Raw genomic sequence first — 25,282 nt, 5'->3', positions numbered from 1 at the left:
AGGTCTGTACCTTCAGGGTCTCCAGGTCCGGCCGCTCCCGGGCTACCACAGCAGCCAGGAGCTGGTCCTCCAGGCCCTCCCGTGTCACCAAGAAGTTGATGAGAGTGCACTGAGCCTGCACCTCTGGCTTGTAGTGCGGGTTAAAACATCGGGTGTGCAGGATTAGGCGGAACTGCTGGTTATACTCGACTTCTTTATCTCCAATTCTAATGTATCTGTTTGGTTAATTAAACAAATTAATCCCCACACACTGGGTGGTAACTCATCACAGACAGATGCCCTCAGCCTGTGTGCTGTTCCTGACTGCTTGGGATGAATTTCTTTGGTTGGGAAGAGGCACAGCAAGGGCAGAAGTACCAAACCAGACCTGGCAGGGCAAGGATAGAGGAACAGGAGCAGGAGACTGCCTTGCCACAGCCCCCCATGGCCTCTGGGGTCCAGTTCCCCTTCCAGCTTATCATGAGCTATGGCAGGTGTCCCAAGGAGCGTGCTCTTAAATCACTAAATGAACTGGATGCCAAGGACCAAAACAGTCAGAAAGACCACATTCAGTACAGGTGTCCTCCGTGGGACATTCTGGAGAACACTGCGGGGTATGGCCAAAGCAAAAGAAGGATCAGGCTCCCAAGCTGCCCACAGTGAAGGTGCATCTACCAGCATTTTGGGGCAGTAGTGGCTGCTTGGGGCAGGTGAAACCCCTCAGCGTTGGGATGTGCCGACCTGCCCTTGGCGGTGGTCCTGCTCAGCAGCGGGTCCAGCACTGCCTCCACCGTTTCACCGATGTCCTCGATCAGCAGTGTCTGTCCTTCAGAGACTGCCTGGGCAATGATGTCCAGGTATCTGAGAGGGGAGAGGGGAGGTTTGTGTGGCAGGCCTGTGCACTGTGGGGGGCTTGGGCTGCTGTGGGGGGCTCATGGGGTGCTTTCCACCCACTGTGCCCTATTGGGACCCAGTTGTGCTCTGCCATTCCCGGCTGCCACAGAGCTTTTGGAGGTGTCAGGTACACCATCAGCACTGCTACCCTTGGGTGCCCTGGGTCTGATGGGGGACGTGATTGCCCTGACTCTGCACCCTTCAATGGCAGGGAAAGGGGGGGCTGGTGCAGCTCAAGCCTGTGCCCACCCCACAGCCCCTGGCCCACCTTCGCTGGCCCAGGCGGACGATCTGCAAGTCCTCTCCAAATTTGTTCTTGATCCACTTGCTGCCCTGCAGCTGGGCGTCCACGAGCAGTGGCCACCGCTGGGTGCTGCAGAGGATGGCAGCGTTCTCGGTAGAGGTGCGGTCGCTGGGCAGCCCCTGGTTGTTCCAGGCAGCCACATCGGCAGAGTCCGTGAGGAGGCTGAGGGGGTCCAGGCCAGGGGTGATGGGGATGGGCACCTGCAGGGAGGAGCTGCTGGGTGCCTGGCCGCAGAGGGGTGGGAGCCCCTGGTGCTGGTGGGCATGGGGGAAGGGGCCCCAGGCACTCTGGGGTGGAACCTGTGGCCTCTCACCGTCAGCCCGTTGAGGAAGGGGATCCAGTGCTGATCCATCAGCTCAGCCCTGTACTTCTTGGTAAAGTATCCGATGTAGGACACGAAGGCGGAGACCAGCAGCACGTCCCCGCACAGTGTCTTCTCCTGCTCTCTGAGCTGCTCCACTGACTCAGCCCAGCGGACGTTTTCGGACGCCAGGCCCCCAATGAGCCTAGGGGGTCAGAGGGGATGGTGGCTGCTGTGGTGCTGTGACCTGGGCAGGGGGTGCTTGGGGACTCAGCCATGGTGACCTGGGGCGTTGTCACCAAACATCTCCATGGCTGCCTCCCCCCATGAATATCTGCCCAATTCATCTCAGAATTTTTTAATTTGGGGAGGATATGGGGGCTCTGCTGCTCCCATGGCCCTGGTGTCACGGGCACCAGGCGATGCCAGGGAGCAGCAGCCTGCCCTGATGCTTTGGAGCCCGCGTTTGCATGGTACCTGTTTGCCAAGGTGATTACTTTGTTGGTTTCATCAGCCTCCTGCTGGCATTTGATCTTTTCTGCTGTGGCTTTCTCAAACTGAGCAGTGAGAGTCGCCAGATTTGCATTCAGGGTCTTTGGAAGAGAACAGCCCCAGAGTTACTCCCTGCCCAGATGGGAGGCTCCATGGTCCCGGAGCTCCACAGCAGCCCCATCCCAGCACAGTTCTTGGGCTGGGCTCTGGGTTCATTAAGTGCATTTGTTTATTTGGTGACTGGGGGGCTTGTGGCTGGGGGCTGTGGGGACACACACTTACGACAATTTTGCTCTTAATGCGACTGAGCCTCTGCTGTGCCTCTGCCAGCTCGGCATCAGCATCAGCCACCGCCTGTCTCTTGGGCTTCACCGTGCAGTGCACCTCGTAGAAGCGGACCATGTTGAGGCACCAGGAGCACAGCCCTGCTGCGGCCGTTGACTTGGACTTGATGAACTCTGGGTTAAACCCGGGGTCTGTCCGGTATGGCCTGGAACGGGAGCACACGCCGCGCTATGGCATTGCCGACGGCCCATCCCGCTCCTCCCGGGACTTGGGTTGCCTCTGGGTGGCAGGGTGGGAGAGAAGTGCCAACACCTGGATCCCACTCCTGTCCCCAAAGGCTGCTGTGCTCCCAGGTGAGGGTCCCCCCTGGCCTCCCTGCTCAGGGCAGCACATGGCAGAGGCTGTGAAGGGGCAGGAACCAGCCGTGGACTCACTCAAATGCCTTGAGACAGGGCTCAGGGATGTTTTCCCCATCAAAGTTTTTTAAGCTTGCGAGGAAAGTGTCCGCTTTTCCTATCTTGACTTTTCCTGCTGTCCAGCTCTTGTCCTTCGGAATCTTGCCTTTTTCGGCCGTCAGAATCAACACAGCTGCCATCACATTCACTACCTCTGGTGGTGGGGCCCCAAAGGACTTCAGCTCCGTCAGGTTGTACTGGGAAGGGACCGCAGGGCCACTGAGCACCACCCCAGCCCAGGGCTGCCAGCACTAGCTGGGCACCTGCTTCCCACTGACAGGTCACCCACCTTGTTGAGTGTGTCGAGGGCCTCGCGGGCAGCGGAGAGCACCACCTCTGCCTCTGCCAGGTCAGCTGCACAGGCTCGTTGCTTCTCAGCCACCATCTGGGGAGGGAGGACATGGGATGGGGTGAGTGGCTGTAACCACAGAGCTCACGCTGCCCTGTCCCACCTTGGACACCAGCTCAGCACTTTGCACCTTGTTGATGGCCTCGACCTTCAGCTCCTCCTCATCAGCAATGGCTTTCTCCTTGCTGACCTTCTCTGTCTCAACACCCACCACATGGATCAGTTTGTCTGTGTCCTCGTTCTTCTGCTTCAGCTCTATCTCCTGGAGTGCCAGCATGGCTTTCAGGTCGTCCACCTCAATGAGGGAAGAAACAGAGCAGATAAAAGGGCTGATCCTGCCAAGCCCTGCCTGGTGGAGCAGCAGTGTCTTGGTATGGCTTGGGGACAGACACTGTGACCATCCTGCAGGGATGTGCCTGCTGTCTCCCTCTGTGCCAGACCTACTACAGGCATGATGCACGAGAAAGGCTATGGGCAGCCACCTGTGATGCTGTGCTCCGCAGCTTCGTCAGCCCCTTCTCCAGCCTCTCGATGTTGGCAGAGAGATTGCTCCTTTTACTTGCCAGCAGGTTTTGGTAGAGCTTTATCAGCTCCAGGAAGGTCTTTGGCGTGGTATAATTATAGCGTCTCTCCACGGCCAGGTAGGTCTTGGACATCTCCTTTGAGCTTGTGTGGACGAAGGACATGAACCGGCTGATGGAGGCCTTGACCTCTGGCTGCACAGAGATCACAGACAGGGACCTGCTGCAGCAGGCAGCTGCAGTGACGTGCAGTGGCTGCACTGAGCCCTCCTGCAATGTGTCCAGCCCCAGAGGCTGGAGCAAAGTGACCCTTTTAATCAGCAGCACTATGCAGGGCTGAGACACTGGTGCTGGTTCCCATGCCCAGCTCTGGGTCCCTGACATCCCTGCGTGGGGAGGAGCTGCTGTCCCTAGGCTGTTGCCTGTGGGGGTGTTTTAAGGACAGAATGGAAAGGGAAGGTTTGTCCTCACCAGCACAGCGCAGGGCTGCAGGCTCTGACACCGGAACCAGCTGTAAACTTATCCCAGACCTATTCCCAGCTTGCTGTTCCCAGCCCCCTGGGTCACGCCAGACCCCCATCCCTGGGCACACTAAGCATGGAGAGCAGCAGAGGTGCAGTTCATTGCCCAGCGCAGCCCAGGATCCCCAGTGCCTTACGACAGCAGCTGTGCTGGGGTCTCGGCTCACCTCGATGTCTGGCGTTTCCTCCAGGAACCTGCTGCTGACGGACACGAGAGCATCCTCCGGCCACTCGTGGAACCAGTCGATGGCTGTGCAGTTTACTACAGCAGGGAACCTCCTGGCCCGCACACGCAGGGTTGAGCCCACAGGGGAGAAGCAGAGGACAACCTGGGGCAGAACGGCAGTGGCTGAGTGGGGTATCCCCACTGTTGGGGTGGGGGGAGTGTCTCCGGGGGCTCCACATGCCTGCAAGGATTCTCTGCAGACCAGAGATTTGCTGCCTTCCCATTAACTCCCAGTAGGCAGGAGGTGGTCTGTGGTTGTGCACCCTGTGCCTCTCACCACGGCTGGAACTGGGCTCCCCTTTGGTGGCTGCAGTCAGCAGCTGAGCACAGTGCTCATGTGGGTGTCCCTGTGAGTGCCCAGCGTGGTGTGTGGCTGTGGAAGCTACTGACCCCCCTCTGCCCCCAGGGAGGTCAATACAGGGCTGTTCTGCCCTGCACCTCTGGGGCTGAGGGCACCTGGGGAGTCTCTGAAAACCTTTTGTTCAAACCCACCATCCTGGGGCGAAACCTTGGTGTTTCCGTGGCCTGTTGCAAAGAGGTTTTGGATCAGGCAAATCAGGGGCACAGACAAACCAATCAGGGGAGCAAACACCCACCCTTAACTGGCGCCTGACTTTTTCTATAAATAATTTCCAGCAGTTTTCCTTTGTGTCCTCCAATCCAAGAGACTTCACTTGAGGCCTCATGGCACTGATGATGGTTTCCAGGTCAGTATCCTGAAAGAGGCCTTGCACCTCCCCAGATGCCAAGAAATCGTTGATCACAACCAGGAATGATTCTTCAGCCACCTGGGAGTCTGTCATCAGGAACACGGTAGGGACGCCCTTCACAGCTGCTTTGATGTACTGGGAGGCGAGGTCCAGCTGGGACAGAGAGAAACTGTCACCCTGCAGTTCAACCCTCATGAGTGTTCTCCAAAGCAACCAGTTTGGAGCAGCCCTGGGCTGCCCCAGAGAGCTGGAAGGGAGCCTTTGGGAAGGAGCTGGTGCCAGATGCTCTGCCCAGGCACAGGTCCAGCACCAGGGCTGCCCACACCACCACGCCTGCTGTCACCAGTAGCTCCTGCCTATGCCTGGCTGGGGAAGCACAGTGGCTCCTTGGGGCAGGACCCACGGGGTGTCACCTGCAAGTGGATCCTGGCATGCAAATGCAGTGTGGCAAGGAGAGCAGAGCCTCGTCAGCCCACCCCAGGCACTGTCGCTGCAGGTGCAGGACCCATCCCCAAGCAGGTGACACTGAGACAGGGTCCAAAGCTGCTCCCACCTTCAGGTCTGGGATGCCGTAGCCTTTCCTCAGCGTGATCTGGAACACGCCCAGGTTGCTGATGTGAGCTGCCAGCCGTGCCAGGCTCTGCTTTCCGCTGCCTCCCACCCCCACCAGTAGTGCATTGCCCCGAGGAGACTCCAAGATCCGGCTAATTCTGCAAATGTGAGACACTGCATCTTCGAAGAGCACCTGAAGAAAACAGGAGGGGAAGGTTTGGTGTTCTGGATCAGGGCAGAAAGAGCAGTGAGTGCCCCATAATGCACCAACCCAACCAAGCAGTGCAATGCCACATTCCCATCTTTCCAGGGCAGAGCTGCCTGCCATGGGCACTCACCAGATTCATCGCTGCATTCACCTCATTGTAGCTGTCCAGGGCTTCCCCGAGCAGATCACTCAGAGCTGCCCAGCTTGCCACTGGCATGTACTTGGACTCATCCATGCCCTGGGCAAAGTGGCAGTAGATGTTGGGCTTGGCGAACACCGCGTCTTCATTGAGGTCCTGGGAGAGGCAATTCCAGCCGTGGGGCACCTGGGGGGCACCACTGGGCTGGAGCACTCTACTTTTCGGCACGACTTACTTGAAAGGAGGCTTTGCAGATGTCTGCCAGCAGCTTCTTGAAGCTGTACTGATCCTGTTCATCGACAAGCTTGTCTCCATACACCCTCTCTGCTTCGTGAAGCCAGAGCCGCACCAAGTCCACAGGGCTTTTCAGGCATTCGGGGGTGGAGAAGAGGAGCCCCTGAAAAACAAATCCCGCAGTCCTCAGGGTTATTTTAGTACTGCTCTGAGCTGATTGCAAAGGTTTGCTCTGGGAAGAGGCCAAGGCCCTTTTCAGGGACATGGTATGCTGCAAGGATGTGGGATGAGGAAAGGGAGGAATAAGGATATTTTAGAAGAAACGGCTCTCCCACTACCTGGAATATGTTGGAGAGGTCCCGCAGGTTGAAAATGTAGTGGAACTTGATGGCTGTTGGCAGAAAGTTGGAGGCAACCTTCTGGTGCAGGGCTGTTGGCAGGACAGGGGGGTGAGCAGGCTCCAGGTCCCTGGAGTCCCCTGAGCCTGGCTCGGCTCCCCAACAGACATTCCCCAAGGGCTTGTCCCACCCCAGTGTGGCAAAGGCTCACCCAGCGCTGCTGCTACCAGCTGGGGCTGCATCTTCCGGAGGAGTGGTGGAATGGTCTGCCGGGCCAGGTGCTGCTCCAGGATGGTGCCATACACGGTGTGCAGAGCCTCCCGGCTGGGAAAGCACACAGCGAGGACGCAGAAGTGGCGCTGCAGAAAGGGGCAGAAATTGAGGTGGGCACTTTGCCCCACAGGGGCTGACGCAGCCAACTGGCACTGCAGGGTCCCCTGCCTCGTTCCACCCTCTGGGCTTTGGTGCCAGGAGAGTGAATGTGGCCGGCAGAGCCCTGCCCCCGGGTCCTGCACACCTGCAGCCGTGAGTCGATGGTGAAGGACCCCGCGGTCGGGTTCATGCAGGCCACGTACTGGCAGTTGCGAATGTCCTTCAGGGTCAGTTTGTTCCTGTCGTACCTGTGCAGGGACCAGCACTGTGACACTTTCCCCAGGGGTGGGGATAGGTTCCCCCATCATACTGTGCCCCTCCAGCACTCACCAGTGCCCGTGGTCCAGGTGCTGCCGGATAAGCGTGTGTGGTGCCACAGTGCCATACTTGTCCACCTCTGGCATGTTCATGTCATCAATGAAGTAGATCAGCCTTCTGGTGCCAGGTGGGCCAAAAATTCTCCCTGACTTCTTCTCCAGGGGTTTCTCAAGGACGGCTGCAATGGGAGGAGTAGGTGGGTGGGGGGTCAGCACTGCAGGACCCTGCGGCACAGCCCAGTGCGGGGCTGGCTGCTGGCTCTGCCAGCCTTACCCTGCAGCATGGCTGAGGTTGTGTAGAAGTTGAGGGGCACAGACTGCACCAGATATTCATCTGTGCCGAGTGCTTCCAGCTTGTCCCACATCAGGACTGACTTTCCCGTCCCTGCGTTCCCCACCAGCATCACCGGCCGCTGCTTTTCCATCAGCAGGTCCAGGAAGTAGCGGAGGCGAATGGTCTCTGTGGTGTGCACCATGGCAGCCTGCGGAGAGGCACTGTCAGTCCCTGCACTTGCCCTGGCATTGGCAGAGGCAGGACCCTATCGGGGCAGCAGGCAGCGTGCCAGAGCCCTGCGCAGTGTTCCTGGCAGCTCCAACAGACAATGCTCTCTGCATGCAAACCTGGTCCCTCTCTAAAGCAAAAGGTCTTGGGTGCTCTATTATTCTAAAGACTTTCTGACCAAAACCAAGTTATTACACAGAACAACAGTTCCTGAAACCGCCAAACAGCCACAGCTCCTCACCCTTTTCCCTGGCAGCTCAGATAACACCCCCAAGATGCCATTGCAGGAAACACAAATTGAGTACTAAAGGACATTTTGCACTCAGGCAATAGTCACAACTATTTTGTGAGACTCTCTGAAGCTGCAGGTTAATCTGAAGGTAAAGGAGACATGGAACTCGCAGCCCTTGCTGAGGCTTCTGTGGGGTAAAGAGAAGTTTAGGAAGCCATCGGGTTGGCTGAGTGCTACCAGTCCAAATCCTGATGATGCTCCAGGCATTGCTGAGGGGAAGACTGTGGAGTGATAGTCAAATAAACCATATAAACATAGAGCTTGTGGGAAATACCTGTAAGGGAACGTCGGGGTCGAGCTCGAACTCTGGCACTCTTTCATCCCAGGGACTGAATTTCTTTGTTTTTGGATCAATGTAATAGTCAAAAATTGTCCCCTGATTAGGAAACTTGATGGTTTTAAATTCCGTCAGCCACCACTTGCTGAACTGCTGGCGGTGATCCACCAGCTGGAGGACAAAACAGAGACAGTCAGACACCAGCCACATGATGGGATGCAGAGAGGGGTGGCAGGTGCCGGGCAGTCCCGTGGCTGTACCTGGTCCTGGAACAAGGCCCCACCGAAGGCCCAGGTACAGGCGAAGACGAAGAAGAGCTCGTACTGCTCCCGGGGTGAGTCTGGTGGGACATTTTTTGGTGTCAGGAAACATTCTAGCAGGGACAGAACTGTCTGTATGGCCGTGACCTCAGGAACAGGGGTGATTGTCTTGAACCCAGACTTGAGCTTCTCCAGGCATGGTGGCAGGTACTTGTCAAAGAGGATCATCAGAGCAGCCTTCTCAGACTTCACTGTCCTTGTCTCGATCCAGCTGGCCACAATGCTGTGGGAGAGACAAGCAGGGCTGCAGCGAGCATGTGGGGGCCAGCGCCCATCCCATCTCGTCCCATCCCGTGCCATGCCATGCCATGCCATGCCATGCCATGCCATGCCATCCCATCCCATCCCATCCCATCTCATCCCATCCTTCTCCCTCCCTGGCTCACGGGTTCCAGCCCAGGTCTGTGGGGTTGATGTAGAGGATTCCGGCCCGGGACACAGTGGCCGGTGTGGCCGTCCGCAGGTGGCTGATCTCGAAGATGAGCCGCATGGTGGGAGTGAGGGGGATGCGCTCATTGCTGGCCAAGGTGAGAACCTGGGGGAAGTGGCTCATTGTGGGGATGCCTGGAGTTGGTCCCCCCAAGACAAGCGAGCAAAGCCCCTGGGGTGTGATAGCACCAACCTTATTGTCATCCATGACTGTGTTCAGGGACTCGATCCACATTGGATCAATGTCTCCATCAAGGATGATCCATTTGGGCCCATCATGTGTGATGTTGGCCAGGTCACGCATTGCTGTGGAGAACAGACCTGCCCCACAGAGAGACACGGGTTGTTCCTCTCCACACACAGCCATTTGCTGGAGGACACGTGGGATTGGTGCTCCCATGAAACATATTCCTTCTCCCTCCCAGTCCAGGAAAGAGCCCCAAGGAAAAGTCTTCCCATTGCATCTCACATCCCATAAACTGAGCTCACAGCATTGGTGTCTCACCATCCTTCCATTCCCGTGTGGCTGGATGAATGATCCCGAACAGCTCATCGCAGGTCACAGCCTTGGGGTCGAGGTCCACAGTGACTGGCCTCCTCTTCAGCCTTTGGTATGTCTTGTTGAGGGACTTCAGCACCTGTGGAGAGGGGATGGTGCAGCCACAGGTGCTGATCCCACCAGGGCGACCGCAGCCTTCGGCAACCTCTGCCTGCAGTGGGGGGCATGGAGCCCTGCTCCCACCTGGACTGCTTCTGGGAAAGCACCTGACCTCCTCTGCAGAGGACAGGGCATTGTGGAAGCCCAGGCCCTGCCAGCCAGCACTGTCCTGTCATCCTGCCGGCACCACAGCACGCACAGGATCAGTCGTGAGAACGTGCCCGTCTGCTCTGTCTTTGTCTCTGCTCTGCTCATGGGTGTCTTGGGCAGCCCCTGAGGGCTGTGGAGGAGCTGTGCCTCCCAAACCTGCTCTGCTGCACGGGCTCAGTCTGGCACACACAGTGCCTGAGGGCCTGGCATGGCCATGGCTGCACTGCTGTCCTCCACCCAAACACTGCTGGCAGAGCTGGGGTCTGCACGGCCCTCACCAACAAGCTGTGGGAGGCCATGGGATATGCTTGGCTGAGGCCAGAGGGGCCCCATGTCCTCAGGCTGGTTTGGCCACTACCTGGGACTTGCCGCAGCCGGCGCTGCCGACGACGAAGACAGAGTGTCGCACTTGTAGCAGTTCCTCCAGCTGTACCACCTTCAGCACGAAATTCTCCTCTGCCTGCAGCTTCAGCTCCAGCACAGACTCACGGATGACCTGGGAGGGAGAGCAGGCACTGACCACCAGCAGCCTTGGAAAGACCCTGGAGATGAGCTGGCCACCCCAGAAGTGCTGAATAGACCATCGGCCTCTGGATCCTGCCAGGACTGGGACATCTCTGGCGAGGCTGCCACGCCTGAGCTTGCACCTTCTCAAAGTTGAGGTCCCTCTTCCTGGGAACGTCGAGTGCTGGAAACAGGTCTCCAATCAGCCCCAAGAACACAGGCAAGTCATCTGTCACGATCTTGGGTATATTGAAGTCTCGTAAAGCTCTCATCAGAACCTGGTCCTCTGCAGAGCCAGGGTCCCCCCTCTTCAAGGAGCCTGCCACCACCAGCACGGACTTGATGGCCCGCAGGCCCCAGTCGTAGTGGTCCTGTGACAGGAAGCAGAGAATCACCATTTCCCTTTGGTGAGGGAGAACTGCTTCAAACAACACTGCAGAGAACACCCTGTCCATCGGCCCCCAGCCAGGTCATCCACATGGCACCCAGTGGGCTGGACCTAAAGTGAGCTTGTTTACAGGAGAAGCCTCTGTCAGTCGTGGGGGTGGTTTGGAACTGACACATTTATAGTGTCAATCACCTCTCTTGAGATGAATAATATCTGAATGCTCTCGCCTTAACTGGCTTAATTCTAATTATAAATTCTAATTCTAATTCCATGCTATTCTACTTTTGGGCTTCTTGATTCCTTCCTTAAGGCAGAAAGGTGCCATATGATGCACCAGGTAGAAGTGGATCTTGTCCAGCCATGGACCTGAGCTGTGCAGAGCTGTCACTCCGTGTATCACCACCAGCAATCCCACTACACTGTGTCAGGTTTGATGATCAAATGGACTCTTTCCTCTCACAGCACTGTGTAATATTGTTAATTACCTGTTTTGACAGCAGCTCTTTGCAGAGTGTGTAGAGAGTGATGAACTTTCTTGCCAGGAGCCTGGCATCAAGAAATCCCTCTGCCACGAGCATGATTTCGCAGATCAGTTCAAAATCAGGGACCACCATAGCGCAGGGTCTAGAGAGGAGCAGCAACAGCTGTCAGGGCCCCTTACCATGTCCTCACCCTCCTACAGCTCCCAGGCTTTGCCCCCAGGTTTCCAGCGTAACCAACAGTCAGTTGCTGCAGTTACACTTGCTGGGGTCCCCTGCCCAGATTCCTTCTCCAGGCGGGGCTCATGCCCCACCAGACTGGGGCACACTAGCCCTTGTGCAGACACAGGTTGAGTTTCTCCAAGGACAGGGGTCCCGCAGCATCCCTGTGCCTCCCCTTCCACTGCTTCACCACCTTTTTGTCCTACTCTCAACTGGATTTTTAGTTGAGGGTGGCAACCCACCCAAGCATCCTCTCCCCTTGCCTAGCAGCCCAGCTCACCCCGCCTGGCCACCTCTGGGGAGTGACAGGACTGTCCCGTGGTGCCAAGGGCTCCCTCACACCAGGCCACCAGTGCACACTAACGCCCTTGGCTTAGGTCACAGTGTGGACGTGGCACATGGGTGCCGGCAGGGGGGTGAGTGCTGCAATGACACTGACCCACCTGAACAGAGCTTTTAGATTCTCCGGCAGCTCTGTGCGCCCGGCGTAACCGGGGTTCATGGTGATGAACAGCCCAACCTGACGGGACCAGGGAGATGGTCTCCCCGAGGAAGTTGAACCTTTTCTTCTTGGCACGGATTGCATCTTGAATACATTTTACCTGCCAGGTGAGCAGAGGTGTTGGTGCTGGCAGTTCCCTGCTCCCTGCCCAGTGCTCTGGCTGGCCCTCACCACTCCCCAAGGTGAGCCTGAGGATTCGGCTGTGCCAGGAATAACACTGAGATCTTGCTGAAGCCACAGCAGCAGGAGAGCTGGCCTTAACCAGCTCCTTATTAATCACCCCAGCTCCCTATCCCAGAGCCGGGGGGTGACAGTCACCAGGATGGGACACAGCTGGGCCCAAATCCCCTGCACTGCTGTGCTTCCACCCGCCACCCTGTGTCCAAACAGGACACAGTAGAGAGAACAGTAGCAAACTGTCCTGTGAGTCAGGTCTAACTGGGGCAGCATCCAGGACAGGAGCTGGGAAGTCTCTTTGGCACCCAGTGCCACTGGGTTGTGGGTTCAGCATGCACCTGCACCGCAATGACAGACAGGACCTCCACCAAGATGCGATTGAACTCATCGAAGCAGCCCCAGGCGCCTGTCTGGGCAAGTCCTTTGTAGATGTTCCCACAGGACTAGAGAGAAACAGAGCAGCAGGACAGAGCTCAGGCACTGCGATCCCTCACGGCAGCCGCAGTGGGGGGGGGATTTGTAGACAAAACTCGAGTGCTGAGAGCTGCTCGTGCTTTATGGACTGTGCTCTTCCCTAGGGAAATTCCCCACAGTGATAAAGCCCCCTTGCTGAGGCTCCCCTGGGCTCCCATAGACCCAAAACCGGGGCCCCCTTGGGCCTCAGCCCATGGTTCTCACCTCGGTGGTACTGTCCTGTTGCCCCGTGCCCTACCTTGTAGTCCATCTGCTCGGAGCAGTTGAACACGTAGACCATAATCCCCACTGCCCGGCCCAGGTCCTTGGTGGTCTCTGTCTTCCCGGTGCCTGCGGGGCCAGCGGGGGCCCCCCCCATGTAGAGGTGAAGGGACTGTGTCAGGGTGATGTAGCACCTGTGGAGGGAGGGCACTGGGGCTGAGCGGGGCCCGGGCTGTGCATGGCCACTGTGCCATGGGCATTGGGAGGCGTGGGGAGCCAAGCCCCAACCTGTCTGTCAGGGGGGTGATGACCAGCCGGGGGGTGTTCCCCAGGTACTCGTAGGCGTACAGGAGCTGAGCGTCGCAGATGTTGGCGTAGCAGTGCTTCTCCCCGTCATCCCAGCGGTGCCGGAGCTGGGACTGCCAGGCGAATGCCTGGGAGGTCTCCACCTGCGGAGCAGCTGGCTGTGGAGGGCAGGTGGGCACTGGCACTGCCCACCTTGGCCCGCTGGGACACCGACACACCCGTGCCTCAGGACCATTCGCCACCTCCCAGCACAAGGAGAGTGTGCAAACGGGTCCTGGTGCCGTGCTGGGGTGGGTGAGGACCGTCCCTCCTCACGGCCCAGCCCAGTCCACACCCACCAACCGAGGTGCCCAGCCCGAAAATAATAGAATGACAGGAAATCTGTGCTCCAAAGTTCTGAGAGATGGTGCAGCAAAAATACCGTCTAGTACCAAATACCTTTGTTTGGATCATTTTGGCCACAACGTCCCTTGCATGGACATCAATAGTACAGATTGTCATGATCTTCATTCTGTCTCCAGCACTCAGGTTCCCAAGGAGCAGGGAAATCAGGGCATTCAGCCGAGCGATCTGCGGAAGGACAGAAATAATGGACACACCTCTCAGTGACCCCCGTCCTGGCAGAGAGGCTCGGGCAGCTCCAGGTCAGGTCGAGATGATGCCAACCTGCTTTTTGTTATAATCTTTCAGGGCATTCTCGTAACCTTTCTCCAGACTGGCAAAGGCAACACCGACCTCTGAGGTCCAGGCAATCTGGGTGCATGTCAGAGCGACCTGCAGCAAACCATGGGGGCAACAGGGCCATAAGGAGGAACCTGCAATGGCTCAGGGTGGGCGCCTGTGCCTCCCAGGGCTCTCTGTCTCCTCCTCCTGTCCCTCTCAGACCTGGCTCAGCCTGGCCCCGGGCAGCAGCACCCACCTGTGCTGGGTAGTCAAACACCCACTGCTCCCGCGGCTTCTCCTCATAAGTGCCCAGGGCCTGGGGGATGAGGTCTCGCAGCGTCGAGCGCATGCGCTCCAGCAGCCGGTTCAGCCACACCTCGACCTGGAGGGTCACATCCAGCAGGGCTGAGCGAGCAGCTCCCAGCCCACGTCTGCTCAGGCTGCGCAAACCTCTCCCTGCATCTCAGTACGCCACAGGAGAGAGTCTGGTGCTGGTCCCACAGGGCACATCCCAGGGGATGTGATGGGGGGTGGTCTGAGAGCAAAGAGCTGAGGGGTAACCACCCTGCAACCCTCCAGGGACTGTGAGGCTGAGCAGGTTCACATGACTGTGCTGTTCTGTACCTACAATGCAGGTCCCGTTTCTGGGGTTTTTGGCCAAAAATCTTTGTAATTGCATTTTTATACTCCCGCCACGTTGTTAGAGCACAACCAGCAAAAGGCTCATGCCCATTCTCAACCTGCCCCCTGTCTCAGCATGGAGAGTCTCCACGAAGCTCAGCTGACCTGGCCAGACAGGTCACAGTCTGCATTGAAGGGCACATACTCCCCGTCCCGGCTGAACATCCCGTGGGCCACCTTCTGAGGCTTTTGGTCTGAGCTCTCCTGGAACTTCAGCTTGGCCAAACTGTCGAACAGCTTTGTCAAGTGCCGGGACACCTGAGAATAGAGGCACAGCCACTGTCAGGACCCCTGTCACGTGCAGAGGTGTGATCAGCAATTGGATCTACACCTGGGTGCTCCCTGGGCACTGCACGCCCAGGAAGGGGGATCAGGGATGGTATTCTGTGCATAAGAGTGAAAAATGTTCTAAAACTGCTTGAACAAGTTAGCAGGGAAATGGCACAGGACTCACCCCCATGCTCACACACAGCCTATACCTCAAGGGGCTCGGTCCCCTTCGATAAAATATCCAGTAGGTCCGCAGAGGAGACAAAATAGAAGCGGGGAAAAGCCAGTCTTTTGGTCTCAAGGTATTCAGCCAAGGCCTTCTCACAGACCGCCAGCCTGGCAGAAAACAGAAAGACCTGCCATTAACCCCCACATATGGGTTTTACTCTTTGCTCAGCCCTTGTCTTGCTGATGCTTTGGAGGAATCAACCCCTTGCTTTGGCCCCCCAAAATGTTTCACCAGAATGACTTGACCCTTACCTGTCCTGCAGCGCTTCCAGCCGCGTGTGCAGCCCGGGCTTGTTGGTGCATTCAATCACATTGGGAGTTTTTACTGCATCAGTCATTAGTTCCTGAAGAGGAAAAACACTTTAGCCAACCCAAACCGGCAGAGAGCTACAGGGAGGATGGGAGGGGGAATGGGTTGCGCACTCGGAAATCTTCGTCAATGGTATCAAATTTCTTTGAATCCTCTGGCAGTTGACGGCGTGTGTCTTCGGATGCTATGAAGATTGTTTCCAGGTGACTCCACTTCCTCTGTACCTCAAACCAGGTGTTGATAACAGTGTCAGTGGTTGACAGCTTCTGCTGCCAGTCCTGTGCCCTCTGAAGGAAGAAGGCTCGGTACTTGGAGGCCAACACGTTCTGCAGCTGCATTTGGTTGTCCTCCAGCGTCTCAATGAGCACCTCATCCATCTTGAGCAGTGGGAGCTGGGTCCTGCTGTGGGGCTCATACTCGAACTCCAGTGTTGCCCAAGTAGTGTCCAGGGCATTCAGCACCTGCAGTTGGGGCACAAGGATGAGCTGGGTGCCATGGTGCTGGGTCCAGCCCCTGTGGGGAAGCAGGAGGATAGAGGAACGCCTGCTCCAGGCATGAACTCCACAAGCTCTGTGTGCTCCCTGTGGACTCCAGCCCCAGGAACTGGAACACAAGCCCTTGACAGCCACAGAGTCACATTGGCACAGAGGTCTCAGCAAAGCAGGGGAGGAGGTGGGTCCCGTTTACCTTCTCCATCCCAGCCTCCTTTGTCGCTTTGTCCACAATGCCGCGAACCTCCTCCTCAAACTTGTGTAGGTTCAGCTGCAGCAGATCCGCGAGGGTGGTGTCCTCAGACATGGTGAATTGCACCTGGAGCAGAACCAGCGTGGTTGGGCCGTGGGCTCCCCTCCACAGAGAGCCAGTCCAGCAGCTCACCCAAACGAGCTCATTAACACCCGCATTTAGAGACCCTACACAAACACTTGCATATGGCCAGATTTAAACCTAATGGCACCCTTCCCTTGCTGGATGTGGATCTTGGGAGCCTCCCAGGCCAGGGGCTGGAGCCTCCTGGGCCAAGGATGGGCAGAAGGACTTGGGAGCACCTTGGTTGTCTGCACAAGTTCCTGCCAGTGCCGGTCCCTGATGGCTGGGTTCTGCAGCTCGCTCACAGCGCGCAGGGATGTCATCATGTTCTTCATGCTGCTCTCCAGCCCTGTGAACGCGTCCCAGCTCTTCACCTCCTTATCCAAACTCCGGATGTCTTTAGCAAATTTCTTGCACTCAATATCCATATCCTCAACGTTGAGGTCTGACCACCTGGTTGTATTCCAGGTGGCGATGCTCAAGTTCACCTGGACCCAGGATACATTTTCACAACATGTGATTAGCAGAAGCGTTCCTGCCCAGGAAGAAGAGCAGCATACCCAGTGCCCGCACGCCCTGTGTGCCCACCGGGCCCCCCATGCATGCACACGCCATGCAGACCTGCTCTAAGTGTGACAACCTGCCCCATGTCTCATCCTCCCTCTGATGGCAATGAGCTCTCTGAGAAGCTGCAACAGCTCTGCACCTTTGGCTGGCAATGCCCAGCTGGCACCAGGTGCCTGTGCTAGGTGCCCATGCCAGCCAAGAGCAGCCTGCTGTCCAGCCCTTGCCTGGAAGCAGCGTTGGGCACTGTGCCCTGGCTCCTAGGCCACAGCACGTACCAGGGTGACCATGTCCCAGAGCTCCTTCAGCAGGCACAGCTCCCTGCGACACATTTTAAGCTGTTTGTACTCTGGGAGCGACACCTCAAACAGTGCAGCTGAGGTGGCCAGGTCTGCCATGTCCCTCTCCATGGCTGCGATGCTCTTATGTTGCTGGATGGAGGAAAAGAAAAGGTCTCAGCCAGGGACATGTCTCTACTCCAGCAGCTCTGTCCCTGCTGCACACCCAGACCCCCCCCGTCAGCCTGGGAGCTGGAGCCAGAGCTGGAGCGGCTGCCCCTCCCCAGCATCCAGTGTCAGGTGTGGCCTGGCAGTGCCAGTGGGGACAGCAGTGGCCCTGGTGTCCTAGCCTTCTTACCCTGTTCAGTGACTTGTAGGGGTCTGGGTCTGCGTACGAAAAAGGGGCATTTCCCTGGAAAGTGTCCCGGAAGGCGAGCTGCTGGACCTGTGTGGGAGGATGGGGCTCGTGGGGGCAGCCAGGATCTGGCAGCTGGGAGACCAGCAGAGTCTCCCTGGAGCTGCTGAGCAGCTGCCTCCCTGCCCGCAGCCCCCAGGCAGGCACCTCAAAGTCCTGGCACTTCTGGCGGAGGATGGTGGCCTCGGCGGCTTGCAGGGGTGCCGCATTCTCTGCGACCCGCAGGCACAGCCTCTTGTTGTTGTCCCAGAGCTCAGGCAGGTTCTGCAGTGGACACCATGTGGGGTCACCAGCCTGGCCCCCGTAAGCCCCTGCCCAGACCCCCACACCCTAGGCAGCCTACCTGGAGCTGTAGGTGGATCTCCTCTGGCATCTTGTCTCCGTAAGTCTTGAGCAGCGCAACTGTCTCCTTCAAGGGCTCAAACATGCTGTCAGTCACCTCCTGCCTCTCCCTGACCCTCGCCAGGTGCCCCATCACCTCCACCAGTGCTTCATAGTCTCCCTCCTCCAGAGGTTTACTCAAGCCGGCAGTGGACTCTTGGATGAAATCCTGCAACTCCTGTAGACTGGGAGGACAATGGCATTCACCAGGGGTCCCTGGGGCTCAGGGCTCATTCTGCGGGGCATGACCCCCCCTGGAACCTTCACCTGCGCTTTCAGGGCTCTGTCTCCCATGGCCAGCCCTGCCCTGGCACACAGTGGTGCCTGTGCCACAGCTAAGCTGGGCTTCATTCACCGGCAGCACCCCATCCTTGCACCAGGGCTCACCAGGCCTTACCTGGAGGTGACGTGGTGGGCAAGGTACTGCCGGAGCACCAGGCTCTGGCCCTTGATGGCAGCCAGCAGCGCCTTCTTGAAGGGGCGGCAGTCACTCTGCAGCCACCCGCCAAACACCTTGGTTTCGGCAAACCCCAACACCTCTTCATACAGTGCTTCGAGTGTGTCAATCTGGGGATGAGAGTGGGTCATTGTCTGTGGCTGGTGCCCCCCTGGGCCCCCAATGTCCTCTAGGGCACCCCAAGCACCCAGCACATCTCAAGGCACCCATCCCACACCTCCTGTTGAAAGAGCTGGAGGGGTGGTATCCCAGGCGCCAGGGGCTTCTCTGGCTCTGTCTCCATCTCTTCAGAGCCAGGGACACTGCCCAAGATGAGGAAGCGCTGCAGGAAGTCCTCGGGGCTCTCCTCCCATAGGTGGGAGTGCTCCTCAAAGCTGGCACTGAATTCTTCACCTTCTGCCATGGTGCTGACCACCAGTGACATCAGCTTCTCCTGCAGTCTCACGAGATCTGCCTGCTCCTCCAGCGCAGTCTGAAGGGACAGGCAGAGCTCAGGGACGGGCTGGGGACACTGGCCACCCTCACCCACTTCCTGCTGAGCTGGGAGCTGCTGCCTGTGAGGGACTCACCTTGTAACTGACCGCCCCCTCCAGCAGCCGTGGCATGGAGGCTGCCACCGCCTCCGTGTCCCCGAGCAGCCCCTCCACCAGCACCAAGAAGCTGTCGCCGCTCCCCACCTCCAGTGAGGGCTGGTACTGCACCTGGCCCTCGCACAGGTCCATCTTCACCTCGAACAGTGGGGACACCTGGGCCTGAAACAGGTCAGTGCCTGGTGTGGGGCTTCATGTCCCACAGCCCTGCAAGCTGCAGGGAGCACAGGGACAGTCACGTTTGGCCACTGACCAAACTGACCGTGAGTGGTGGGACACCCTGAGCCCAGCACAGGGACACCCACTGCCAGAGCACCGGGACCTACGTCAGGGACCATGTTGGTGAGCAGCAGCTGCAGGGATTTGTGAACGAGTCTGCAGAGCCCATCCAACACGATTCTGTCTATGTGTCCCACATAGGCCACCCACGTCTGCGAGGACAAGTCAGCCTTGAACAGAGCTGCGTTCTCCTGCCACGGGAAAACCAGCCGGCGTTTGTCAGTCAACACCCAGCAAAGGCATCGGCTCCTGACATTGCTGGCAAGCCCTTCCTCATGTGCCTGTGAGCCATCCAGTGCTCCAGGGCCATTCTCACCTTCACCATCTCCTGGATCCTCACACCTGTATTCTCGATGGCAGTGCGGCGCTGAGCTAAGGCATTTTCTTTCCCATCCAGGTCCAGGAGCGCGGTTGCCTTGTTGTCCTTTCTTCCAAACAAGGGAGTGGCTGAACAGTCCTGCAGGGAGGAGAGAACAGGGCTGCTCTGCTGAGCCAGGGAAAGGACAATCCTAGCTAGACGTGTCCTGGTAAGATGCTTGTGAAGTGCCAGCAAACATTACCTCCATCAGCTGGGTGATGTTCTCTAGGTTCAGCTTCGCTCTCTGGACCCGTCTCTGCAGGTCATGCAGGGTCTCCCTCATCTCCTGGATGTATTCCATGACACCTGGGAGGGAAATGGGCACACAAGCACATTGTGGAGACACCCCCAGGGCAGTGGGAGGTCAGTTGGTGCTGGGGACCAGGGGCCCCCAAAATGCACAAGGAGGATCCTCATCTTGGATGGCCAAGGTGGGGGTTTGTACCTTCATGGTTCCAGAACAGAGACGTCTCAGCGCTGGCCAGACGGACGTCCAGGGCCCCCAGCTCCCCTGCCAGCAGCGGCTCCTCCACTGGCATCAGCCGCTGCTTCACCTGGAGCCAACACATCCACAGGTGGGTGCTCAGCTGGAGCAGGGACCCAACACAGTGGTGGGGGGCAGGAGGTGGACAGCAGCGGCCACAGCTTGGCTTAGCCACAGGATGGGCACGGACCTGAGGTGCCAGTGATGTGCCAGTGGTACCCAAACTCCCCCCAGTCCCTTTCAGCCCGGCTGAGGCTCAGGGCGTGGAAAAGTAGTTGGGTTGTGTCCCCTTCAGAACCTGCCTCATTGTACCAGCCCACGATGAGCTCCAAGTTGTCCCCTATCTTTTGAAAAGTCTCATTTTGGGCGAAGAGGCTCTCAGCATTGCTTGGGATGTCCTGCTGCTGCTGGATATGCAGGTACTTCACCTCCCGCAGGACGGCAGAGAGCTGCGAGATGCCACAGCCGGGATGGGGCTCGTTAGCAGCCCCGCCTGCACCTCAGGCAGCCCCCGAGAGCGCGGGGCTCACACCGGGGTGAGGGATTGCTGGTGCTCCCCGTGCCAGCACCGACCTCTCTGCTGAAGTTCACGCTGAGGAGGGCAGACTCGGGGTCCCTCTGAAGCAGGGGCTGCTCCAGGCTGAAGTGGCATTCCTCGCCGGGTCCGGATGCCCATTCCTCGTAGATCCTCTTGCTGTAACTTTGCAGCAGCCCCATCATTTCCTCGTACTTCCCGGACACCAGCTCAGCCTCAGCACCCACCATGGCACTGTCGGAGCCACAATAAAGCAGCAGCTGCTGCAGCAGGGCGTGGGAGGGGACCCACTCCAGGCCGGATCCTGCCCCCCTGCTGCCCTGTGTCCCCGCGGGATGACAGGGGACCTGCACCTACGGGTGGTCGATGGCCAACAAGTCCTTGTGTGGCCCCTCCAGCCGCTGCTGCAGCTCCAGAGCCCACTTCAGCTGCCCGGCCACGGGCGGCAGGTTCTTGTGGATGGCTGGGGCCCCCCCGGGGGGTGGTGGGGACACGGTCCGGGTGTCATACAGCGCCTTCACGCTCTCCAGTTCGTCCTCGAACATTCCCAGCAGGGCCAAGTGACAGGGGGAAGCCTCAACCCTGATCAGGGGTCGCTCCAGCACGGAGGCAAACATGTGCACCAGCTGCAGGAGAGAGAGGCAGGCACTGGGTCCTGCACCCTGGAGCACTCCCAGAACGGGGGAGACCCCGAGTCCCTGTGGGAGCTGTGTGCCAGGCTGCTGAGCTGGGGCACAGGTACCTTGATGGCAGCTGACAGGCGGTTACAGTCATCAAAGCCCTGGCAGAAGATGGCAGCCAGCTGCTTGTTTGCATCCTCAACCTTCTTCTGGAACTCTGCAAAGTCTCTGTTCCATTGCTGCCAGTGAGAGCAAAATGGTTTAAAGTGTGCCTCCTTCCCAAGTCCTTCAGGAAAAATTTGCTGAACCCAGAGGGTCCAGAGCCCCATGACCCGCTCCAGAGCCAGCCCTGTGCTGCTGTGGGACAGTCCCATGTGTCCCTCTGCAGTGTGTTCTCACAAGAGATTTTTTATTTTCACTTAGCCAGTGTTAACACCCTCATTCCTGCATCCATTACATTTCCACTCCAGCATCTGCTCACCTCTTCGTCGGGATCCAAGGGATCATATTTGCATTCGGCAAAAGCTTTGGTGGCTTCACAGACCTCCTCAGAGATCTGCAACACCCAGCTCCCAAGGAAGTTTCCTCGCACCCCTCCCAGCACTGTCTTCTCCAGCTTCAGAAAGTCGGTGGCTGCCTGGAACAGCTCCTGGCAAGCACAAAGCCCCTTTTACCTGTCTTCCCCTGTCCCAGGCTGCAGGTGCAGAGCTGCAGCACCAGCACAGGGCTGCACCCTGCCAGCTCAGCAGTCCTGAGGAGCATCCTCACAGGGATGCTCCCCGGCCCGGCTGGGGTGTGCCCATCCTGCCATGGGGGCTCAGGGTCGGAGGGGAAACTGTGCTGGGAATGGTGCCACTGATCTCCCAGTGATGCCCCACTGTGCCAGCGGCCCCAGCCCACCCCAGGCTGTGGCTGAGTTCACCCTGTGCCACTCCCACCCCAGGATCCCCGGGGCAGGGAAGGCCTGACTGAGGCTACCACTGTGCCCTGAAATTCTGTGCTGTCACCTTGATGGTCTTAAGCCTCTGCAAGAAGGTGTCCATCCTCCAAAAGATGTGGGGGGGTGGAAACTCCCAGACCTCTGGCTGCTCCTGAGAGGGGAGAGGGGCTGTCAGCCTGGTGCTGGTGTGGAGGGGGTCAGATGTTCCTGCACCATCCCTGCACCCACCGGGAACAACGTGGGCATGAGGTCAGAGCAGTAAGTGCTGTAAGACTGGAAGAACTTCTCCATGGTGGAGATGGCTAGTTTGATTCCTTCCAGGGTCTCCTGGGGTTCTCCTTGCAGCCCCTTCAGCAAGTCCTCCGGGCTCAGGTATTTACAGGTCTGGGACAGACAGACACAGGCAGAGGCCATTGTCAGGAGGATGCGGAGGCTCCTCCTGCCCCCTTCACCCCCACGGACTTGCTGGTGGTCGCCTGCAGCCCGTGCCTGCCCCAGACTCTCCCCAGCCCTATGGGGGGTTCTGCTGTTCCCTTGTCTGGGGTGTCTCTGCATCACCGTAACTGGACTCTCCACATCTACCCCAGAGAGACAACTGGAGGGGACAGGGCTGGGTCAGTGCTGGCCCTGGGGCTGTACCTGGCTGATGAAGAGGTTGCAGATCTCCTGCAGGACACGGGCTATGTGGGCAGGTGAGTGGTAGTGCACGCAGTGAGCCCGGAGCAGGCAGACGGTGCACAGCACCTTGGGCATGAAGGAGCGCAGCTGTGGGAGCAGAGCCTCATCAGTGCACGGCCGTGGCAGAGCGAGGGGGATGTGTTCCCCCTGAAGCCTCTGGGGCTCTGCTGTTGCCCAGATGGGGCCACCAGGCTGTGCCTGGTTATTTTGCCACATATCACTTACCTGGGAGTAATCCGCTTGCTCCATCTCCTCCAGCAGCGTCTGCAGCGGTTGCAGGTGGATGCTGACATCATTGGCTTCCTCCAGACCTAGGACATGGAGAAACTCTGTGTTGGGATGAGGACGCCTTGTTGGAAGCAGCCACCACCATGTCGTGGGACCTCACCACCACTGACGGCCCTGAACATGTTCTGCAACGACGGCCAGTAGCAGCTGTCAGCCTTCTCCAGCGTCTTGACCAGCACTGTCACTTGGGGTGAGAACAGCTGGCAGGGAAGAGGCGTCAGATCAGCAGGGGCGGCTCAGCATGGGGGGCTCAGCATGAGGACATGTGGCCACCTTGGGTGAAAGAGTACCTGGTTATTGATGCACTCCAAGTTGGTCATCCTGGTCTGCCAGAATTCAAACTCGACCCTGGGCAGGGGGTGCAGCCCCTCCAGCAGTGGCTGCGCTGAGTTCTGGCTAAAGATCTCTTCAACCTGCTGGAACCACTCGATGACGACGGTCTCGATGGAGTGCAGCACTGAGCCGTCTATGGGCCCCACCAGGCTGAAAGGCAGGTGGGTTATGCCCCATGGGAACCCCAAACAGCCCTAGAGAAGCCTCTCATGCTTGCTTGTGGCCATCTCTGCCAGTGCAGATGCCTGGCATGAGCCCCTCAAACATCCTCTGCTGCAGGGGATGGCTGTGCCCAGGGCTGTGCAGGGACCGAGCCAGGGTCCCAGCTCCCCTCCCTCCCCGAGTGATTTATGCTGTCCTGGGCCCCTGCCAGGCTTTTGTGGCACCAAGTGGTGCCAGCAGCACCCACCAGTCCAGGACGGCGCCTGAGTCATCCCAGCTGACCAGGTGCTCGGGCAGTGGGAGCAGCGGCTTTCCCTGTATCTTCCCGCTCATCATGAACATCTTGTTCTGCAGCTGGTGAGTGTGCCGCATGACATCCTCCACCACCATCCTGGGCCAGCCCTCATTCTGGCTCAGGAGCAGAGGGGACACAACCTGGGAGACAGGGCTAGGTCAGGCACTTGGTGATGAGCTCCCGTACACAGGGCAGTGGGCACCCCAGTGTTCCCTCTTGCTGCCCACTGAAGCACAGTCTCAGCGCAGTCACGGCTCTGTTGGCTACGGATGGGCTTTGCTGATGTTTCTCTCATCAGTGTGACCAAAAGGCCCCTTGCTCTGGGCTTCCAGTCCTTGTGGGCTGGGAAATGCTGGAAGTGGCAGAGTGAGTGCATCTAGCGGAGTCAGGGGCTGAAGCCCCGAGCACTGAGGGGGAATAGTGGGTGCTCCTGGAGCTGATGCAGCTTTCGGTTGCTCTGGACTGGCAGCAGGAATATTTATGGGAAGTTTGAGAGAAATCCACTTAGACATTTCCCAGCTGCAGGGTAGAGGTAAGTGGGCATTATTATGAGTTTCTAAAATTGCAGAGAGGAAGTGATCCAGTTGGGGCCAGGAGAAAACCGGGCTGGTGACCTTGACCCAGCTCTTGTCCTTGTGGGGCTCGTTCAACAAAGAATGGGAGCCGCCGCAAGGTCAGGGTGAGTGCCTGGGGCAAGTTTCTTCTATGAATTTTAGTTTATTTTGGAGCCCACCTGGCAGTTTGGCTAGAGCAGCCCACAGCGGGGGTCCCAGTGCAGCAGTGTACCCAGGGAGCCCAGCTCACCCTGTGCCTGCATGGGCAACCCACCTCCAGCACCACAGTGATGAGCTGCTCCACGGGTGAGGGGGCAATGTCTCCCACCAGCAGACTGCTCCGACAGTTCTCCCCGGTGATGTTCTCCCCCTTCTTCTTCACAAAGTACATTCCCTTGCCCTTTAGGGTGGGTGGGAAGCAGGTAGTGGGCAGGGGCTGCCCAGCAGGGCTCAGCCCCAGCACCAGCTCCAGCATTTCCGGCTGCTTGAAGAACTTGTCCAGCATGACTGAAGTCTCCTCGCTGCCCATAAACTTGTCCCACTTGTCTGGCCGGACACGCAGCAGCACTGCGGCCAAGCTCTCGAGGACGCCTAACCGCTCGTCTTGTGTGGCTGACATCGTGCCAGCACCGGGCTCGGCTGCAGCTCCCCAGCACCTGGGGTGGTCCAGTGGGCAAAACCCTGCTCAGCCAGGGGCTGTGCAGACCCCACACCCTGACCTCCTGACACTGGCCATCTCACCCCTCCACTGCCCTCAGCCTTCCCTCTGCACATGCAGTCTTAGGGGAGGCTTCCAGTCCCATCCCTGCCTGGCCCCAGTGGCCCCAAGCCTACCCCATCACTGCCTGGTCCATCACCACCCGGCCCTACCACCCTCTGACCTGCTCCATCCCTGACTGGCCCCATCACTGCCCTGGCTCACCCCAATCTTACCTGGCTCTACTGCTTCCCTGCTGCACCCCTCAACCCTCCAACAGCCTCCAGCCACTGTCTGCACCCCAACCGACAGTCTCAGCAGTTGAACCGACGGTCTG

General features: G+C 58.4%; 1 protein-coding gene across 1 annotated transcript in view; it reads right to left on the bottom strand.

The window, feature by feature from the left end:
• Window positions 1-25,094, bottom strand: part of DNAH17 (dynein axonemal heavy chain 17) — a 32,824-nt gene extending 7,730 nt beyond the window's left edge. The window contains 66 exon segments of the mRNA XM_039562436.1: window positions 11-215; window positions 721-840; window positions 1,142-1,377; window positions 1,491-1,683; window positions 1,956-2,071; window positions 2,253-2,460; window positions 2,690-2,907; window positions 3,000-3,095; window positions 3,190-3,354; window positions 3,542-3,775; window positions 4,269-4,430; window positions 4,924-5,190; window positions 5,591-5,782; window positions 5,928-6,092; window positions 6,172-6,333; window positions 6,509-6,600; window positions 6,720-6,867; window positions 7,026-7,128; window positions 7,211-7,376; window positions 7,472-7,679; window positions 8,266-8,439; window positions 8,529-8,811; window positions 8,975-9,123; window positions 9,211-9,338; window positions 9,523-9,655; window positions 10,184-10,321; window positions 10,473-10,700; window positions 11,203-11,341; window positions 11,862-11,938; window positions 11,940-12,020; window positions 12,436-12,540; window positions 12,810-12,966; window positions 13,061-13,221; window positions 13,517-13,648; window positions 13,745-13,852; window positions 13,998-14,123; window positions 14,528-14,680; window positions 14,902-15,028; window positions 15,173-15,264; window positions 15,344-15,691; window positions 15,918-16,040; window positions 16,277-16,525; window positions 16,880-17,032; window positions 17,238-17,324; window positions 17,442-17,558; window positions 17,638-17,860; window positions 18,073-18,242; window positions 18,350-18,604; window positions 18,702-18,884; window positions 19,049-19,192; window positions 19,318-19,458; window positions 19,562-19,665; window positions 19,805-19,913; window positions 20,146-20,292; window positions 20,417-20,612; window positions 20,736-21,004; window positions 21,121-21,237; window positions 21,480-21,647; window positions 22,006-22,089; window positions 22,167-22,322; window positions 22,578-22,703; window positions 22,842-22,927; window positions 23,005-23,104; window positions 23,195-23,387; window positions 23,647-23,834; window positions 24,523-25,094. Coding sequence (XP_039418370.1) covers window positions 11-215; window positions 721-840; window positions 1,142-1,377; window positions 1,491-1,683; window positions 1,956-2,071; window positions 2,253-2,460; window positions 2,690-2,907; window positions 3,000-3,095; window positions 3,190-3,354; window positions 3,542-3,775; window positions 4,269-4,430; window positions 4,924-5,190; window positions 5,591-5,782; window positions 5,928-6,092; window positions 6,172-6,333; window positions 6,509-6,600; window positions 6,720-6,867; window positions 7,026-7,128; window positions 7,211-7,376; window positions 7,472-7,679; window positions 8,266-8,439; window positions 8,529-8,811; window positions 8,975-9,123; window positions 9,211-9,338; window positions 9,523-9,655; window positions 10,184-10,321; window positions 10,473-10,700; window positions 11,203-11,341; window positions 11,862-11,938; window positions 11,940-12,020; window positions 12,436-12,540; window positions 12,810-12,966; window positions 13,061-13,221; window positions 13,517-13,648; window positions 13,745-13,852; window positions 13,998-14,123; window positions 14,528-14,680; window positions 14,902-15,028; window positions 15,173-15,264; window positions 15,344-15,691; window positions 15,918-16,040; window positions 16,277-16,525; window positions 16,880-17,032; window positions 17,238-17,324; window positions 17,442-17,558; window positions 17,638-17,860; window positions 18,073-18,242; window positions 18,350-18,604; window positions 18,702-18,884; window positions 19,049-19,192; window positions 19,318-19,458; window positions 19,562-19,665; window positions 19,805-19,913; window positions 20,146-20,292; window positions 20,417-20,612; window positions 20,736-21,004; window positions 21,121-21,237; window positions 21,480-21,647; window positions 22,006-22,089; window positions 22,167-22,322; window positions 22,578-22,703; window positions 22,842-22,927; window positions 23,005-23,104; window positions 23,195-23,387; window positions 23,647-23,834; window positions 24,523-24,867 — 10,728 coding nt within the window. The 5' untranslated portion in view covers window positions 24,868-25,094.
• Between the last annotated feature and the right edge of the window lie 188 nt (window positions 25,095-25,282).

Source organism: Corvus cornix, chromosome 18 (genome assembly GCF_000738735.6).
Source record: "Corvus cornix cornix isolate S_Up_H32 chromosome 18, ASM73873v5, whole genome shotgun sequence".
Classification (NCBI taxonomy): Eukaryota; Metazoa; Chordata; class Aves; order Passeriformes; family Corvidae; genus Corvus; species Corvus cornix.
Note: the sequence above shows the minus strand (reverse complement) of the source record. Positions and strands in the feature narration are given on the sequence as shown.